Source organism: Neopelma chrysocephalum, unplaced genomic scaffold (genome assembly GCF_003984885.1).
Source record: "Neopelma chrysocephalum unplaced genomic scaffold, ASM398488v2 Primary Assembly neopelma1_25, whole genome shotgun sequence".
Lineage (NCBI taxonomy): Eukaryota > Metazoa > Chordata > Aves > Passeriformes > Pipridae > Neopelma > Neopelma chrysocephalum.
In genome coordinates, this window is record NW_020897694.1 from 9303557 (window position 1) to 9324355 (window position 20799).

The 20799-nt window shown below is 40.4% G+C and overlaps 1 protein-coding gene across 4 annotated transcripts in view; it reads right to left on the bottom strand.

Annotated features, from left to right (window-relative positions):
* Positions 1-20799, bottom strand: part of CAB39L (calcium binding protein 39 like) — a 67242-nt gene that overhangs the window by 21602 nt on the left and 24841 nt on the right. For all 4 annotated transcript variants that reach the window (XM_027674381.1, XM_027674382.1, XM_027674384.1 and 1 more), the window contains 2 exons: positions 17704-17852; positions 5509-5673 (listed from right to left, as the gene is read on the bottom strand). In XM_027674381.1, the coding sequence (XP_027530182.1) occupies positions 5509-5673; positions 17704-17805 (267 nt within the window). In that variant the 5' untranslated portion in view covers positions 17806-17852. The remainder of the gene's footprint in view (positions 1-5508; positions 5674-17703; positions 17853-20799) is intronic.

Here is a 20799-nt window from a genome sequence, read left to right on the forward strand (position 1 = left end):
ACTTAATATTGGGTGCATTGCAGCTTTATATGCAATAGCAGAGAGGAGACAAGATAAATAGATAGATATTGGACCAGAATCAAGGGAAAGACCAACAAGGCCGACATCATCATAGGTGTCTGTTACAGACCGCCCTACCAGGATGATGAAGGGGATGAAATATTCTACAAGCAGCTGGCAGATGTCTCAAAATCGTCAGCCCTTGTCCTTGTGGGTGACTTTAACCTGCCAGATATCTGCTGGGAGCTCAATACTGCAGAGAAGAGGCAGTCTAGGAAATTCCTGGAGTGTATAGAGGACAATTTCCTTCATCAACTGGTAAATGAACCTACCAGGGGTAAGGCCCTGCTAGACCTGCTGTTTACAAACAGAGAAGGGCTGTTGGGAGATGTACTGGTTGAAGGCCGCCTGGGAAACAGTGACCATGAAATAATAGAATTTTCAATACTCAGAGATTCAAGGAGAAACAACAATAAAACCTCTACGCTGGACTTCCGGAAGGCAGATTTTGACCTATTCAGAAGTCTAGTCCAGAGCATACCCTGGGAAACAACCCTTGAAAACAAGGGAGTCCAGGAGGGATGGATGTGCTTTAAGCAGGAAGTTTTGAGTGCACAGGAACAGGCCGTACCGGTGTGCCGAAAGGCAAGCCGGCGGGGAAGACAACCAGCCTGGTTAAACAGGGAGATTCTGAAGGAAATCAGGGATAAAAAGAGAGTTTACCGACTATGGAAGAAAGGGCTGGCTACTTACGAAGAATTCAGGAAGACAGCTAGATCATGCAGAAAGAAAATCAGGGATACAAAAGCACAATTTGAAGTTAAATTAGCCACTTCTGTTAGGGATAATAAAAAGTCCTTCTATAAATACATTAATAACAAAAGGAGAGGTAAAGAAAACCTCCATTCTTTGAGGGACTTGGAGGGAAACATAGTTAATAAAGATGAGGAGAAGGCTGAGGTACTTAACACCTACTTTGCCTCAGTTTTTACCAGTAGGACAGGTGGCCCTCAAGGCAACTGGCCTCTGGAGCTGGTAGACAGAGATAGGAAACCAAATAGTCCCCTTGTATTCCAGGAGGAAATAGTTAGTGACTTACTGAGTCATCTGGATCCTCACAAGTCTATGGGACCAGACGGGATCCATCCTAGGGTAATGAGGGAGCTGGCAGAAGAGCTTGCCAAGCTGCTCTCCACCATCTTCCAACAATCCTGGCTCACTGGGGAGGTCCCTTACGACTGGAAGTTGGCAAATATCACCCCAATCCATAAAAAAGGCTGCAAGGCTGACCCGGGTAACTACAGGCCTGTCAGCCTGACCTCGGTGCCTGGCAGAGTTATGGAGCGGATTATCCTGTGTGAAATCACACAGCAGCTACAGGATGGACAAGGGATCAGACCCAGCCAACACGGGTTTAGGAGGGGCAGATCCTGTTTGACCAACCTGATCTCCTTTTACGATCAGGTGACCCACCTGGTGGACGAGGGAAAGGCTGTGGATGTGGTCTATCTGGACTTCAGCAAAGCCTTTGACACTGTCTCCCATAGCATACTCCTGGAAAAGCTGGCAGCCCACGGCTTGGACAGGGGCACTGTCTGCTGGGTCAGGAACTGGCTCGAGGGCCGGGCTCAGAGAGTGCTGGTGAACGGAGCTGTATCCAGTTGGAAGCCGGTCACCAGTGGTGTCCCCCAGGGGTCAGTGCTGGGCCCAGTCCTTTTTAACATCTTTATCGATGATTTAGATGAGGGGATTGAGTCCATCATCAGCAAATTTGCAGATGACACCAAGTTGGGAGGGAGTGTCGACCTGCCGGAAGGCAGGAGGGCTGTGCAGAGGGATTTGGATAGACTGGAGAGATGGGCAAACTCCAATGAAATGAAGTTCAACAAGGCCAAGTGCCGGGTCCTGCACTTTGGCCACAACAACCCCCTGCAGCGCTACAGGCTGGGGACAGAGTGGCTGGAGAGCAGCCAGGCAGAAAGGGACTTGGGGGTGCTGATCGACAGGAGGCTGAACATGAGCCAGCAGTGTGCTCAGGTAGCCAAGAAGGCCAATGGCATCCTGGCCTGCATCAGGAACAGTGTGGCCAGCAGGAGCAGGGAAGTGATCCTTCCCCTGTACTCTGCATTGGTGAGGCCACACCTTGAGTATTGTGTTCAGCTCTGGGCCCCTCAGTTCAGGAAGGACATTGAGGTGCTGGAGCGGGTCCAGAAAAGAGCAATGAGGCTGGTGAAGGGACTTGAGCACAAGTCCTATGAGGAGAGGCTGAGGGAGCTGGGGTTGTTTAGTCTGGAGAAGAGAAGGCTTAGAGGCGACCTCATCACTCTCTTCAACTACCTGAAGGGAGGTTATAGCCAGGCGGGGGTTGGTCTCTTCTCCCGGGCAACCAACAATAGGACAAGGGGACATGGGCTCAAGCTCTGCCAGGGGAGGTTTAGGTTAGATGTTAGGAAAAAATTCTTTACAGAGAGGGTTATCAGACATTGGAACGGCCTACCCAGAGAGGTGGTGGATTCACCATCCCTGGAGGTTTTTAAAAAGAGATTGGACGTGGCCCTTAGTGCCATGATATAGTAATTGGAGTTGGATCAGGGGTTGGACTTGATGATCTTGGAGGTCTCTTCCAACCCTACCTATTCTATGATTCTATTCTATGATTCTATATAGATATAGATGTATGCAATTATATCTCATTTTCTAGAGATCCATGAAGGTGAAAGCCAGAGTTGATCTCTCTGGCTTCTCCAGGAGGGAGTGGAGGCAGACAGGAGGGAACCAAGACAGACTTCCCTCACCATCAAATATGAAAATTGTAGGAATACTTTTGAAATACTTCTTACTTGGATCTGCAATTCAGTTTTGCCTTATAATGAAATATATATGGCCACTGAAGCACAAGATAAGGCAGCATGAAGAGAAAGTGCCTAGATATGAACAAGAAAAACTGTCAAGGATGTGTTATATAAATAACAAATTGCATGATACCTATCCCTTAACTTAGCTCCCATTTCAAGATAAAGTAAGGGAAAGATTCTAACATAACCAGTACCAGACTTGCAGCTATTTACTGCCTATTTTAGGGGCTATACAGCTTGTGAGTCTTTAGGCTTACACGCAGTTAGTAACATCTACATTTTCAGTTGACTTTTTCAGTGTGTACACTTTCCTCAGTTCTTCAAAGTTCAACAATAAATTTAGTATTTTAAGTTTCTAAAAATTCAGTCTGATTTTGATTCTGAGCTCCTGCCCAAATCCAACTTTAGTGCTTCTTAGCAATATCATCACCAAAATGATACCATGTTTCTTGAGTGGCAGAAGTAATAAAGCTGTGTTTTCTATGGATGTGTGCGAGTCTCCCCTACACAGTCTTTGAAAACACATCTTCAAAAGGAAGTACAGCTGTGAAAAACCAGGATCCAAGTGGGTAACAGGGTCACTGAGGAGTAGACAGGGAGTCATGACAAAACAAAGTAACCTACAGAAACATTATTTCCTTCGGAAATCAGATATTCAAGTAATTTATGATTTTGCCTTCTACCATTATGTATGAATCAAAAAAATAATTTGCAGGTTATAGAGTGATGAAATTGCTTGTTAAAAAAAGAAACCGAAATACGAGCTGTGGCCACCAATATAACAAAATGGAAGCAGAAGAGTTCATAAACTGGAAAAGTCAGTGGGGATTATGAAGACAAAGCAGCACATACTCTTCTATCCTCTTCTTCGATGGCATTTTGTTTCTAGTGTTTTGCCAAAAGAGTATGTATAACAGGTTTGCTAAATGGTTGGAAAGGTTTTATCATGGGAAAATCTATTTTGCAACTAGAATTATTAAAATTGTAATAACAGTAATTCAGCAACAGATTAGGTATTTCATTCAGTGCTTGCATTTAAGGACTGTGCGTTCAATATGTCCATACAGATTTTTTTTTTTCTGACAGAAGCAATACAGACTGTCATGTAATCTAAAAAAAATGTGGTAGTGTCCCTTCTGTGCTGACAATATCTTCCCCTCCCCCATCTCCTTTTTTCTTAAAAGGTTTTTAAGGGTTTGGGTTGATGGATTTTGAGTATTTTTGCAATTATGACACAACAGTAACCAGAGGTGTCAAGGAAAAGACAAAGGAAAAGTTCTCAATAAATTCTAGTATTAAAAAAAAAACCTCCTAAACTTAAGACCTGAGAAAAGAGTGAGAGAACTCTACTAACAACACTTTCAAAAATTAATACAATATAAATAAATAAGTCCTTGAATCCTGGCTTTACTGGGCATGGGCGGAAGAAGGGGGAAAAAGAAAACTTAAGTCTTCCATTGTTCCTCCCTTTCATTCATGTACAAAAATGGAAAGAAACTAACTTCAATATAAGGAGAAAAAACTTCCACAAGAAAGTGACTCCCACAAAATGGGGGCTCTGAGAGCATCAGAAGATCTCTCTCAGAAACTGATTTATCAATTCAGTGTCTGCCTATAGGTTGGGTACTGCTCCTGCTTCAGACTTCAGTGGTGGAGGTTTGGCTCTTGGGATCTGGGGATTTCTCCCCAGTGCTCAGACACCTGTAACAATTCACTAACAGCCAGGAGCCACATAAATCACAGAACTCATAACAGCAGTCCCTGGGGGACACTATCCCGGTTGACTGTAGACCACAGGAATATTATAATGAACTGACAAAATTTCTTCCCAGTCCCTACCAGTCAAACATCAGTTAAAAGGGTTTATATCTATGCTGAATTACTGCAGTCTTTTCCACTATAACTCTTCTTCTTACTTATAAGCAAATGTAGTTGTCTTAGCAGTTGTCTACTACATTTTTGATATTAACAACAAAGCTGGTAAGAAGTTCCACATAATATAGAATTTTATATATATATTTATATATATATATAGTATACATATATAATTAAATAATATATACATATAGATTCAGATTAATCCTTCTAAAAAAGTTATATTCCTTTCTTCTCTTAATCCAAACAATTAAGTGAGGGCCACCCAATTTACCCTGCTGTGAGTTTTTAACAGATTTTTCAACTCCTTTCCTCTCAACTAAACTATTCTAATTTTTTTCAGTCTTTGCCACATGAGATTTTCCCATTCCTCTAATTATTTTTATTCCATGTCCCTGAACCCTTTCTAAATCGGACATACTCTTCAGAGACAGTGGGTCTGACAGTTGCACTATCTCAAAGAGTTTTATCACTGTAGCTTACAAGGTTAGTCCTAGACAGTATTCTCAGCATCATTTCTCATCTTGTTTGGATGCACATGGTAATATCTTGTCGTTGTTTTTGTTTTAATAAAAAAAAAATCACATGCATTTTATTTACTGCCAGTGTATGACCACATCTTTCACAACACTGACCAATTTAGAGCAGCTGCTTTTCTTCAGCACGTAAAAATTAGTTTTGAATGCAATAAAATTATTTAGATTCCACAAAAATACGGTTCTGCTCACCGACAACACTGAAACCAAGGAGTTGAAAAGGTTTATGGATGCTGACCTACCTCAAAATCTATCAGCTGCAGGTTGGCAATAAGCGTCACTAGAAGGCCACTGTTGTATAGCTCTTGTGCCAGCTGGGCCACGATTTCTGTAGGTGGCTCTTTGTCTGTGGTCCCACACAGAATTTCCTTCATTGCTTGCAGAGATTTTGACACTTCCTCTGATGCCTGTTCGCCAGCAGAAACAGGTTTTGTTTTAAAGAAAATAGACAAGAAAAAGAAAAGGATTTTCTTTTAAAAGACATGTATTTCAAAAAAACACTTCTAATCGTACTTACAATGATCGTTTCCTATTAAAAAATGGTTTAATTATTTTATGCAGTCACCGAGGCTGAAGCATCCACACTGCATCCTGTAGGTCTTACACAAGATATATTCAATTTAAACACTGCATGCCATCAATTACAGACCACAGGCATAAAATAGGGGCAAGAGAGCAATTACCAACAAGCGTCTGCAAGATCCTTTACACGTTTGGAGACAGGCACTGCCCTGCAGAAGCAGCAGCAATTTCACCACTGCTTCCCCCATCCTCCCCAGTGGGTTCCATCAGCACACATGGGACAGGATGGGCCAGATGGAGGTACTGAACCAGGCAGCTGCTCCCACCAGCAGGGGGGCTGCTGTTCTGCCTCCTCATCAGCTGCTTGCTGATAGATTGTCCCAGCTCCTCTAATGGTAACCCAAATAAATCCTCGTACCCCTGTGTCATTGTTTAACATGGCAGGCAGCTAAACACCACACAGCAATTTGCCCACTCCCCCTCAGTGGAAGGGGGGAGAGAACTGGAGGAGAGAGGAAGTAAATTTGTGGGTTGAGATAAAGACGGTTTAATAGGACAGAAAAGAAGCCAAAAAATAGTAATAACAATAACAATAATAATAAACAACAAGTGATGCACAATGCAATTGCTTACCACCTGCCAAACGATGTCCAGACAGTTCCTGAGTAGCAGCCTCCATCCAGCTTTCCCCCCAACCCTATATGCTGAGCATGATGCCATAATTTATGGAATATCCCTTTGGCCAGCTGGGGTCAGCTGTTCTGTCTGTGTCTCCTTCTAGCTTCTTGTGCCCCTCCAGCCCACTTGCTGGTGGGGTAGGGTGAGGCAGAAAAGGCCTTAACTCTGTGTCAGCACTGCTCAGCAACAACTAAAGCATCAGTGTGTTATCAACATTATTCTTACCCTAAATCCAAAACACAGCACTGTACCAGCTGCTAGAAAAAAAAATTAACTCTATGCCAGCCAAAACCTGACACCTTTGCATTGCCACCACCTATTTCTCCTCATCACGTGTGGTTTTAGCCAGCCTCTTCCACAAAGGATTTGCTTACTGAGCACACAGGCACTTCAGCCTCAGGTTGAGAAATTTTAAATTAAACAATTTGCTTTAGTAAAGCTCCACAGCTGTCACCAAGTGAAGTAAAACAAATCTTTCATCTTTTGTTTCCACCTAGTGTAAACTAATTCTGTGCAATGTTTCAGATACCTAATGTAGAGGAAAAATCAAGAATTACCTTGCAAAAGATCTTGACCAGAACACTTATAACAGGAAAATGAAAGACACTCACCTATAAAAAGGTAACAGCTTAGCATTCCTGGCAGTCAGCAGGTTTAAATCAGATGTGAATGACAACATCCCACTTCCCAAGGAAAATGACCACTGGCCGCAGCACGGTGGCTCCGGCTCACGCTCTCCTCACAAGTTTGCTCCACTTTGTATAAATAAAGACTCCGTGGAGCAAAGGTGTTATTTTTTCATGTGCGTATATGTGTGTGCTTTAAATGCCACCTGCTCCAGCCATGGGGCTATGGAGGCAATGGCTCTTCCTGGGTCTGGTTATATTTATTACAAACATGATCTGCAGCAAGGCTGATTGGATTCTTTGGCAGGGAGTGGGAAGTAAGTAAGGAACAGGTTTGAAAGCAAAACTAAGAATGAAAGCAAAGTGCCAGGCAGGATGGTTAAAGATTCTGAAGATAAGGTAGCCTTTCACATCTATACTGCAAAACCTTTACTTGAAATTAGTATTTTGTTAGCATAGCAGGTGGAAAAAAATAATCGAGACACACACAGAAAACCCAAGAGTCATTTGTAAAACCTAATAGGACATTAATGGATATTTAAAGCCAGATCAATAATTTCAATACATCTCTCAAATAAACTGAAAGGAAAAATATCATTCTTTCAAATACCATCTCATCAATCTGCATAAAATAACCACACAATGCTATGAAGAGGCATCTCTCACCTGCTGCTCATCTCCCAATACTTTAATATTGATTTAAATCACAGGTTTTATTCATATAGTGAATAAAAATTGTAGTAAAAACCTAGAAATTCTAAATAAAAAAAATAAAAAGCCACTTTTACATTGCATTTATCTGGAAGATTCAAGCATTGATTTGCACAGCATAAAGAACTGTTCTCCTCTAATCTCCTAGTACCTACTCTCAGTTTTCTGCTTTTTGATATAGATCAGCATGAGTGGCATGTAAATGAGTATGAGTATGTGATAACTTTAACCAGTAGAAATCTTACTGTTCCTTACCATCACTCAGCAAAACAGCCTATTTTTACCTCAAATGTTAGTGGTATGTCACTTGAGAGATCCCACAGAGTACAGATGGGACTAACAACAGGGATGCTATCTTGGAAGCTAAAGCTCTAAGTCTTTGTAAGAGCTGGGGAAATATTTTCATATCAAAGCAAAAACTCATACGTTTGGCTGTTCACCCATTCTGCTGGGCAGGGTGGGAATATCTCTGGTGTTCTGTAGCTAAAAAAAAATAATTAATAAATTTTGTTTTCAAGTGTAAGTAGTCCTTTCTGATATGTAGAAAAATGCCTGCAAGGCTCAGCTTTAGGTTTTATTCTAGAAAAGGAGGTGAAAAAGTAAAAGTGCTGTGTGAGAAAATGAAACTACAGAACACTGGTGTTGATGGGCAGAAATGGGCACAAGAGCTGTACTTCTCTAATCATCTGCCATCCCATCTGATCATCTTCTCAGCTTTTCTACGTGCAATTTACATTCTGGGTTTAACTTCCTCCTCCTTTATATCCTCCGGATAGTCTGGTTTGACATTCAGCCTGCCACCAAAGCTATTCCTGGTCAAATCTGAGGACTGCTCTTCAGTGCCTATCCCTCACAATCTATTTGGAGGGAAACCATAATCCTGAACACAGATTCCTAAATTAACAGTCACTTCTAGCCTCCATTTTGACATTTCCACTTAATCTTAAAGCATTTTTAGAATAATACCTTAAGTACATAAGCACTGTTTCTGGCATGGAAACTTGCTAAAAAAAAAGACATTCCAAGATCCAAAGACCTAAGATGTGCCCAAAACAAACAACAAAGCAAATACACTCACATAAATACATGGAAATACAGGATGACAGAAACATATCTACAGAAGAAGTCAGACCGGTCCTGACCCTCTTCAGGAAAAATTGCAAAAATCAACAAAAAGCCTCAGCAAGATACTCTTCCCCCTAACAATGCCACAAACAGAATGTCAGTGACAAAAAATAAAAAAGAGATTTGATAAAAACTCCAAACTCTATTATGACTTCCACATTACTTTTTATTTTCCAGAATTGGCAGCAGCAACAATAGCAAAGTGCTGCAAGCATCACTTCAGCAGAAGTTATAGAGCAAAAGAAACATTTTCATGAAATATCCAAGCACTTTTAGCCATTTGCCTCAGTCTTGCAATTAGTCACAATCTTATTTCCAGTAGATTTTCCTTTTACCCTCTAGGGATGAGTCCTTTACATCATAACTGAATTTATGCCATTATATTTACAAAAGCTGTTGTGAACAGAGGGGAAAAGGGGGGAAAGAAGAAAACTAAACACACAGTCCTGAAGAGAATGGCTTATCTGTATTACATACAAATGTCAAAAGTGGGATAAGCTGAACTTTGGTCAGCTAAAAGTTGTGGGTAGGGACAACAAAGCAAAGATGAAGCGCAAGCTGATTCCGAGCACACACATCAGTGCTGTCCCTGCACAAGATGTCAGGATCTTGACCTTCCAAGGCAACTTGCAGGTTTCTAGTCTACAGGCATCTTAGCTCACAATGTCCAGACTTGGGAGGATCCAATTCCATCGCAGAACACTAAAATTCAAGGTGGGTGCATGGTGAGTGTCCAATGACTTACAACGTTGATTTGCAATAGCTGTGTAAGGGGAGTGAAGGAGAGCACAACCTAGACCCACCTGTGCAACAAAGGCAGTTTTTTCAATGATGGTCATTTCTTCTCTATATTGATCCAACACAGGACTAACAAGTCATTTCCAACAAGAAATAACTCTACATTCACAGAGTATAGTTTATAGTGACCAGCAACTCACAAGAGGGTTTTGAGTTCATTTTGAAACACAGCATTTTGTGAAAATGTTGAAATCTAACAATCCTCTGCTAACCCATCTGGGCTAGAGGATGTACAATAGCCTTAGAACTGGAAAACTGACAGCATAGATAAGCCTACATAACCTCTCTAAATCAAATTATGAACACGTTCAACCTGCCCTGCTCATAAAGTTGATTTTTTGTCAGCAACCTACCAACAGCTTCAACAAGAAAAGCTGGAAATTTTATAAGTTGAAGATACCTGTCGCAGCTTATTTTCCTCACAGATCAAAGTCTTGTTGCTGTTGACTTAACGGGAACATAACACAAAGAAAGGAGCTTACAGAGAAATGATTCCCTAAAATTCTATACGAAAAAATCTTCCCTGAAAGACCTCAAGACACTCCTCTCCACAGCCTATCCCACACATGAAGATCAGCCAATCTTGTTGCAAAGGTCCCGTCTTTATTACAGAATGGATAACACTACTATGCCTGTATTGAAATATTTCCATACTCCAGTGTTGATCTTCATTTCCCACAGTTTTAATATTGGGTTCTTCAGTTTAACTTGCTTGGCCAGGTCTAGAAGACAATTTCTGAGCTTTATCTGGCTTTTTGGACTGTTCTCTACAGGAGGGTCAAAGTGCATGACAGTGTTCTTAGGGCAGTAATTCAGCATTATTAAGGAATGCTGCAAAACAGTTAATTTTCTTTCCTCTTATTATATGACAGAGTTCAATAAGGAGTTTCTTGGTTTCTTTTTTCCTTTAAGGTACAAAGAAATCCTCCAAGACTTATATATTTTTTGTTGTTGTTACAAAATCTTCCAGTAAGATTTTAAAGAACAGCATGGAAGGCTAAAACAAAGCCTTCTTATCTGTTGTTCATGGCAAAAGCTGAATTTTTATTTCCGTAATTACATGAGTTAAAACTCTCCATACTCAAAGGCTAACCTATTTTATCTGCAATACTGCTTGTGTGATATAGCAAAATAAACCAAGTAGATCTGCTTCAGAAATCAAAACTTCATACAGACAGGTTTTTTAAAACCCCCATACATAGCACACCACAGATATATTTTACCAAGAGTCCTCAACTTCAGCAACATGAATTTCTGGCTATTCCAACTGGGTTAATAAAAATTACCTCTACTTACTAACCTTGCACCTCTCCTCTCCTCAGCTACCTATGGCAATTTCACATTTATCTTAACAAAGCCATATTAAGTGCTTGTGATCCAGACCTATTATGCTTGTCAGAGAGAGAGAGAGATGGATCTCCTCTTATTCAAGGTAGATCCATTGCATCTTTTTACTCCTTTCCAAGGAAGATTACAAACAACATAAAGGGAAAAGCATAAGGCCCTGAATAATCAACAGTGAGCTCCTACACCTGAGCTGCAACTCTTCAAAGTTTTCAGTGGGCTGTCTCTATTTTACCTGTGTTTCATCAACAAATTAGAGGTCTCACATGTATGTCCATATGTTACAGGTCAGAAGGGCTTATTCTTACTTTTATTCATCTGGGGACTTAATATAACATTTATGACCAACCATAACAGTGAATAAAAAACAGATTGCAAGAACTTTTTCCACCTTCCCAAACTCAGATAACAAATACACATAAGAAAAATACAGGATGCCTGGTGAAGAAATCCTCAATTGTTCATAAGAATATGGCAAATAGGGCAATACAGCTTCTGTTTGTGTACCTAGCATATTTCCAGACCAAAAATATCTCTCTAAACTGTTGCTCTCTTGCACAGCAGCAGACAGTAACACACACAGATGCCTGCCAGTGTGATGTTAAATACTCCAATGTGTGATTCAGTGATCTGCCAGTACTCCACGCTACATACTGCAACCAAAAGCATAAAGCTCCTTGACTTGGTTTTAACTGGTTTAAAAATACTCTCTCTATGTGATTCAAACCAATTTTTCTCCTGAAAGAATTGTGCCAATGCAGGTCTCTCTCTCTACAGTCTGTATGGACTCCCAAGAAAAGCCATTAGCAGAATTGGAATCCAACACCTGTGTAACTTCAGGATCACCTCAGCTAACTTATTCTTGATACAATTTCATGCTAAACTGATCCATAGGAACAAATTCTGGACATTTTGGATCAAGAGGCCTAAAGTTTGCCATTTAGTAAAACATTATGGACTAGTACTCAAGGAAGCTGGCAACGACAATTTGGCCAAGCAGGCACAATAGGGAAACACCTTTTAAAAGGATGGATGATTAAATGGTGGGACCCCTAATGGCCTAGTGGTTAGGACGTGGCAGTCTCACTGCTGCAACCCAGGTTCGATTCCTGGTCCCCCGGGCAGATGGAGCTCGTTAGCCCTGTGAGGCCATCCATCTATGAGAAGGTCACTCTAAACAAACCTACGTCCTGAGGACCTCACTGCCATTGTCCAAGCTTGCTTGGCCCCGGCAGATGAACCTTAGGATTAAAGGGTGGGCTCAGTTCAGCGCATTCTGTGTCTCACCTAAAAAAATCCATTGCGCAGGCTGGAAAGGTAAAAGACCTTTCCCAAAATCTTCATTCGCGAAGACTGGCCATTTTTATGATTAAGTGGAGAAGACAGGTTTGCCCCACCTGGACATAAATTTCTTTCCTACTGTTAATCCTGCACTTAAGATAGAACTAAAGGTTGTAAGGCCCTTAAAAAATAAAAAGCAATCAGAAGAGACAGGTTTAAAGTCTTGGCACCAGCACCTGATGGTATCTGGAGTTTCTCCCATCTCTAGAGCAATAACAGGCCTTAGCAGAACAGGGAAGCTGAAACATGAAACACTCCACAAAACCCCAGGACACACAGAGCAAGGAAGAAGGGGTGCCAAGCCCTTCTTATCTCATTCCCTCAGTTTCAGTCTGCAGCAATGAAGTTGAAGGCAATTTTGCAACTGACTTTGGCAGCTGAAGAATCGCATCCACGGGTATTCACGTTCACAGCAGTCACGCAACCATTCTTCCATGCAAATGCACATCATGTCCTCCGCATGCACCTCACCTCACACACCGCTCCCCAGATGCTTTATGAATGCAGCAGCAAGTGAGGTGAACAAGAGCCTATAATGGCTTCATTGTTGCTATGTAAAAAAGCAGGATTTATTGATAGAAATATTTGTTCCAGAAATCCTGAAGTCTTTTAAATGTAGCCTTAATAAAATGCTGTTCTCCTGATCCTTCTGAACAGTACTAAATTTGTTACAGCACACAGAGGTGAAACAGAGGACAGATTACAGTGACCTACCTAAATGAGCAGTCTTGTTAGATATATTTAAGTTAAAGGAGTAGAAGCTAGAGACTGCAGGTTATTGTACATCTAGCTTCACTCTGTTTCTGAACACTGATAAAGGTGCTGCAGCCTGCAGTTCTGCCTGCTAGGAAAACACTCAGCCCAGCACCCTGAACCTGCTGTAATGCATTTGGATTCATTTTCCACAATAAACCCTTAATCTTGGATCAGCTACACCAGAAACTGCAAATCTTCCGGCCCATCTAGACTACCTGCAAAGATTAGACCAAGTTTCAACCAACCTCAGATCCGTTTGCTGCACTAAATTAAAAGCCTGTGACACTTGAAAGGCTTTTGCTGCAAGGCAAGTTCAGAAAATGTTACCAAACCTGTAGGCACCACAGATGGCACTGAGTCAGGCTGCCGCACCCGAAAGTGTGTGGTTAGCGGCAAGAGGGTGATGTGTTCAAGGACATCCTTCAGTGACATACTGGATGCCACCTGCACTGCTTTGTGCCGACTGGACTCAGCAGCTGAACACAAGACTTCAAGAAGTCAGGATGTCACACCTCTCTTTTTGTGAGGTGGATCAGGCATCCTTTTTATTAATGATCTTTTACAACATCAATCAACAGAAGACATGGCAACATATCAGTAATAAATGAAGCAGTGTGACCAGCGTGTCACAAGCTGTCCCTTCTTCCTCAGGTTCAACAGATCTGAGCACTTGATATCAAGGTTTCTCCTCTCCTCATCCCTATTTACATGCATCCTCCAAATGCTACAGGATTCGTGCCAGAAAGGAGGAGAGTCTAAGCGCTGAAGGCTTCCTTTCTTAGGTATTTAAATACTTCCCTGCTTTTCTAGCTAATTCCAGAATGGGCTTTTTTATTAAATTCAAGAACATTTTGGTCCTACATGACTGAGATTAAAATTTTTATGACATTTATAGAATTTTGTAATAAAACTTAATTAATTCTTCTTCAACACATCAAAGCCTGAACAGGATGTCAGTAATCATACATGCTCCAATAACATTTTATTTTATTTCAGATGTTGGAAGAGAAGAGGATGGTTGATAAAGAAGGCTTTAGTCCACTTTTTCAGCTCTGTCTTACCCTAATCGCCCAATTGTTACATTAGATTTGCCAGTGCTACAATGCCTTCTTTAAAACAGATGTTATTTTTAAAAAATTATAAAACCAAGATATTAGAAAGAGCACTTCAGAGAAAAAGGAGCCACGTGTGCTGGCACTTCTCAACCTGTGGTCTATCAACCACCAGAATGTAGCTGAGAAAATGGCAAAGCTTTAAGCACACACACATCCATGCAAGTAAAAAAAGAAACCCACACATAAAAGTAAGAACTACACATTCAAACTTGGCCTATTTTTCAGTAGGGAGTGTTTAAAAAGCATTAAAAAGCATTATGGCAACACTACACACATTAATAGTTTAAAAAAAATAAGACACATGGAGAAACTGGGTCAAATTCAATCCTTTTCTAAGAAGACAGATGCTAGCTCAGTCAACAGTACTTAAAGCCTGAATGGGTACTACTCCATGACTAACAAAAAGCATCATGAAGAAAGAGTATAAACTTTCCTATATTATGTGTGTACATGGAAATGCCACAGAAAAGATGTATAATTTCCATTGCAATTACAAGTGGCTTCTCTATCCTATCTTCTCTTGATCCTATCTATCAAGCTCTGTCCTCCACCCTCTCCCCATTACCCTGAAGTCTCAACTGCTCTGCTGTAAAGTTCCCTCTACCTGCGTCCTGCATAGCTTGGTAGGAATGATCATTTCTGCATTATTTAAAAACTTCCCCTCCAAGACACAGATGGTTCCTGCTGACAGTTTCACAAAGTTGTGTGAGAAGCATCAAGCTTCTTCCTGTCTGACCTTGTGTGCTCCCAGCTGCCCAGGGCACCTTCACCTCATACTTATGACTTCTCAACTGGGAAAGGAATCAAGAAGGTTCTCTGCTACCTCTGCAGTTAATTCAAGCTTTGCCACACTTCCCTGGCAAGTCCAGCTGTATTAGCAGCTTTTAGCTGTCTCAACCCACATACAATATTGGTTGTACTACGATAACAGCTCAATTGTCACAGGATAAATCTTCTTGTTTAAGCATCTGAAGTAAGACCTAGTTTGAAACTATTCTGCATGAAAAAACAGGGATTCTCTGGAGTCATACCCTGGTTTTCTGGTGAGGCACAACAGTACCCCTCTAGTTCTCACAGCAGACAAGGAGTCAGAAATCTGAAAAATTTCAGATTTCTGCTTTCCAAACTTCTGTGTTCACAGGGCCACCGAGTCCAAAAGCAGCTCTGAGATATCCAGAGTTTCTGACTCTTGAAGGAGCTAGACCTCTGGAGCTTTTCATGAAAGTTTGACACGTTTCTTCTCCATTTGGAAATCAAACTGGAGGTAAATTTAAAAACCTTGCCAAGTTTTGAGGAGCAGTGTACAGCACTGTATTTTGTTCTTCTTTGCTTTTGTTTTCAGTTAAATTTCTCTAATCATACTCATGAAAACATGTTACTTATTAGCATTACTAACTTTTGAGGACCTGTGTGCCATTGAAAGTGCCTCCATCATCTGTTCTTCTCCAATTCAAATTTCAAACAACACTTAAAAATGGTATTACTAAGTCCACAAACCTGAATGGATAGTAGCAGATGCAACTGGGGGGATTGTTTTTCCTGCCATTTTTTAAAGTTTATCATCGTCACAGTACTAAAGACATTCCTTACAATTTACTTCCCTAAACTCAGGAGAACAAATTTGGCTATTTTCTTTAATAGGTATTTATTTCAGAACAGCTCAGTGCACACTCTAGATGAAAGGCAGCATTACCAAGGAGTCTCACATCTTTCCTCCTGAAAGGAGGAAGGCCCTATGTGTTTCTTCTACATCACAGCACAAAGTTCTGAGTCAACAAGCCATATAAACCATATACCCACAAAAAAAAGGCTGCTTTCTTCACCTTCTGCCTTGTTGCTGAAGGGACTGCCTGTCCCACTCCCTCCTCTCCCCAGATCACCCTCGTTTACCCCAGGAACAGCCTCTACACTATAGCAATGAAGTATGTAAAAAATAACTGAAATCCAACCTCCTCCTATAAAATAAGCGTCATTAAGTTCATGAGCTGTTTCCATTCTAATATGACAAGGAAACACTCCCGTATCTTTTGTTCTGTGCGGAAAACACACACCAGCTGTTCTGACTTTTATGAAAGATTTACATCAAGTTCTTGATTTTCTAAGAAGTCTGAATTTCTTCTCCTTTGTCACTGACACACAAATAAACAAACCAGCTCAAAGCCAAAAATTCTCAAAACCACAACCCAGAGGAGTCATGCTGCAAGGCAAATCGAAAAGAAATCCGAGTCTAGAGCTTCTGCTTTGAATGTCTTCTTTAATCAGGCTCCAAAAGATGAATTCAGCAGGGAAGAACAGATTCTGTTGGTTTATTTAGTTACTTATGTTTTAGTTGAGTCAAATTCTCTCAGTGCTTTTCAGTTAACCGAAGGTATTTCAGCATGAGACATCAAATACTGGAGGCCTCCCAGAAATCCGTGTGACCAATCTTACATAATTAACACACTCTGAGCTACTTCCTTTGAACCAAAAAGTTTCAAGAGGATTTCACTAAGGGTGCGAAGGGCTCCATGCCTACCTTTTGGGTTGGGGTTGTTTTAATACAGGCTCCTGCACAACTGGGGGAAGCTCAACATGCACACATGCAAATATCAGCTCCATGAAAACTCTACTAATATCACTTATCAGCTATTTCTGTTTCCTTTGATATTCAGTTTTAACTTAAAATTAGTTTGTTGTTAATTAAAATCATATACTTCTACTACAGCGATAGTATAGAGGGCCAGAGTATCAGATACAAAAAAGAAAACAAAATTATTTGATTTTATGCAAGCACAAATGTCTAATTGAGAGCATTTTTTATGTTGGGGAGCATCTTCTCAAGTGGTCACTGGAAAAGTGGCGAAAGTAATTCGGGTCTGTGTCACAGGATTAGAAAAGAGCAGTAATATTAGCAAAAGCCTAGCACTATAATTAGAATATGAGTAGCACAGCTCATTTAGGAAGCACCAGCACCCAGAACGGTGTAAAGGATCAACACAGTGAAATCTCTTCTGGATATCTCATCTGGATACACACAGGTTTGCTGTTTTATGTGAACAATGTTCATCAGAAGTAAGTTTTGCTCTGTGGATACCTACACATTAATTGACAGTCTCATTTGCTATCCTGCTAAAACTATAGTATAATAGTTTTCAAATAGCCTTCCAAGCTGTTTTGTTAGATGCATTACTGTTTGAAGTAGTGGGAGATCATCCTTCATTTTGGCTGAGGCTCCTGGATGTCAGCATTTTTGGTTTGGCCCCCAGATCTGTTGTATTTTACCTACACAAAAGACCCCTGATTTCAGCAGAACCATTCCAACACAGTTACTTACACAAGCAAGCACCTGCAGAATCAGGGCAGTGAGCAAACACAATTTTCTTCCCTTCTACTGCTCTACAGCATAAAAACCTTATTGGTCTTCTACAACGTTATCTCATACCTTGTCTGTCCTTTTTTCTTGTTTTTCCAATATGGCCATGTTTTCTTTCAGAACTTTCACAATCTCAGCAGGATTTTTGTGCGATTTACTAAACAAAGGCATGGTCTTTCTTCACCTGGATTTCTTCCTTCAGGATAGAGGAGGACTGCCTTAAATTGAACAAGAAATAAAAACAGTTTTTAAGGTTTATATAAAAACACAGTAAAACCACACAAAAACATTATGAACAAGAAAATTATGCCTCAGGCACTACATTTTGTTTCAGCTGCTCAGTGAAGCAGTAAAAGTTCTCACGTACAGTTATTGCAAGTTCATCCAGGATTCTCAAGCCACCATTAGCATGTGGAAAGCAACTACTCAGCACCTCCACAGGAGCTGGATGCTTCCTAAAGACCTGATCTACAGGGTCAGCACTCCAGCTAGTCTATGTCTACGTCCAACATATTTTGGACACTGTGTATCTGGCAGGCTCCACTAGAATTTTCTAAGGGTTTCTGTCAGACTACACTAGCTCCATCATGATGCAGATAAGCAACTGTAAATGCCAGCACACCAAACGCATCCTTTGTTTAGAGCACGGCAAGTTAAGGTCCCACATTCTCTGCCATCTCTTCTTCTTCTTCAGCTGCTTTTCTTTTTCAGCCTAAAGCTTCTTGGGAAGAAGCAGTTTAAGCTATCTCCTAAGTCTGACAGACATCAAGAATCTGTGGGTCAGATCTCACTTGTGTAAAACATTGGCTGAATTAAATAAGGAAGAGACGATCAAGGTCCAAATACGAACACAAATGTTTTCATGACATTTAAACAGAAGACTGAGCATTTTAATGAAAATGGATTGTTTGTTTAATTTAAAACATTCTTTCTCTGTATGGCTAGAAAGGCAAATACCACATCACTGTATTTATATATGAAAGAAACCAACTAGATTAGTTTCTCATCTTACAAAGCATTAAGTTGTGAATTCTTATGGGTTTTGCTGAGGGTCTAATACAAAGATCTACTGAAGTCAATGACTGACTGACTACAGATGGGAATATGCTCTGGTTAAAGCCGTACCACTTTCCAGGGAGAGCACTATTCTGGACTGCATTCCAGTTTGAACAGTAATGAAAAAGAGGTTAAAAAAAAAAGCAGCAAAAATAATCTCAAACTTTCATCTCTTTCCACAATAAAACAAAACCATCACAATCCCTCCACACACACACTTGCAAAATTTGTTGTGAAAACATAAATATATACACCAATCACTTCAATCTCATTATTCTTCAACTTTTACAATTACAAAAAAGCTTTATACAAGAGGTTTTAAAGGAGAGAATTAAATGAGCACAATACACACAGCATAAAGGAGAAAACCCAGTGGTCCTAAAGAACCCACTCCTCTCATGCTTTGTTGTTATTACTGACATGCTACAGAGTCCATCAGGAAATATGATGCCATTTTTGCCATACATCCATGTGTTACTAATCCCCAAATATCCTATAGAATTAATACCCAGATTAGACATACATTCTATTGCAACTATAAATAGCAATCATATAAAACACAAAGTACAAAATTCTGACTTTAAAAAACCAAATCTATACAGATTCTGTCTTAACATCTTACTAAAACATTTCAAAACATTTTTGCAGATTATCTTTACAGTTTCTATGACATGGAGGAAATATTTTTAAGTGTCTTATTTAACCCAAAATTTCTTTCATAGTGTCCACAGTAGGTGAATGTGTAAATAGCTTCTCATTTGTTGCTATGTCAGTTTTACAGGGATATTTTCATGTTCAATGTCTGAAACCTCACCACTTTGAGCCTTCCATTTTCAAGCTTCTCACAGTCCAGTTCAAACTCATTTTTATTTCTGCAGTTTTCACTACATAACCTTCACTCTCAGCTATTGAGCCCTCAGCTGCAGAGCCCTGCTCCCATGCACCTCACAACTCCAAGCTTTGGCACCACCAGCCAACTTGCAACAGAGCAAAGTCGCATCTCAACCTGACAAAGCGCAAGATTAAAGACTGGGTACGCTAACAACTCACTCTTTTGGGCATGTTCAGTTACATGCAAACACTGGAAAAGATTGGGATGCCAATAGTATACAATAAAGTTGCTTAAATGCTGCTAGCGAGTGTCAAGCACGCGGTAATCCCACACGTGCTGCAAACAGAAGATTAATAATTCACAACGCACTTTGAGAAGGTCCTGATTCTGCATGTTTTTATTATCCCTGAAGACACGGGATGAGGATGTGATGATGCAACAGAGTCAGTCTGAAAGCAAGAGAGATGCATTTCAGAAAAGAAGTATTTTCATCCAGGTTGGGGTAGGTATAACCAGAATGCTGAAGTCTTTCCTTCATCTTTCCCTTTCAGAAGACTCCACACAAAGAAAAGCAAAGGGGGACATAATTTGATTTTTAAAATTAAGTACTCCTGAGCTAGAGGTTCTGAGATTTTTAAAAAATGAAGTTCACATTTCTAACTTAAATCTTGACTATAAACATATTTTCATCCCAAAAAGTAACTTACATAACTGTCTAGAGTAGGGCGCCTGTATTTAAAATAATCATTAATTTTCCATAAAACTACAACATTAGTTGGGAACAAAGGCTAGCACTTTTTGACTATATAGTTTCAGTCTTGACACCAAGTCACCACGGCACCGTTCAGTGATAAAATACATTTCTCTTCACTTCATACTCTACCATTATCCTAACCACAGATTCTTACATCACAGTTTTTAACTCATCATCACCTGGCAGCAGATGATCCATCACTTCAGAAAATACATACTGGCACCTGCAGATTATGATCCCTTTTGATTCTTCATGCAGGAATCTTCTACGAGGACACCTGCTAATCACAATTACAAGTGGAAGCAAATGAGGGTAAAGTCACTTTGATGAGATTTGGGAGTTGTACTCCTTAGTCTTATGGCTGGTTATTCCACAAGGCATGTGGCAAAACAAGGACTCCTCTCCTCCAGATTTGCTCCTCATGACTGGCTTGAAAGCACAAGCTCTTGCTAAAGCTCTTAACAAAGCGGGGCATTTCTGTCCTGTCCTCCTCCTTGTATCAGCTCTCTGCTCTCTAAACTTT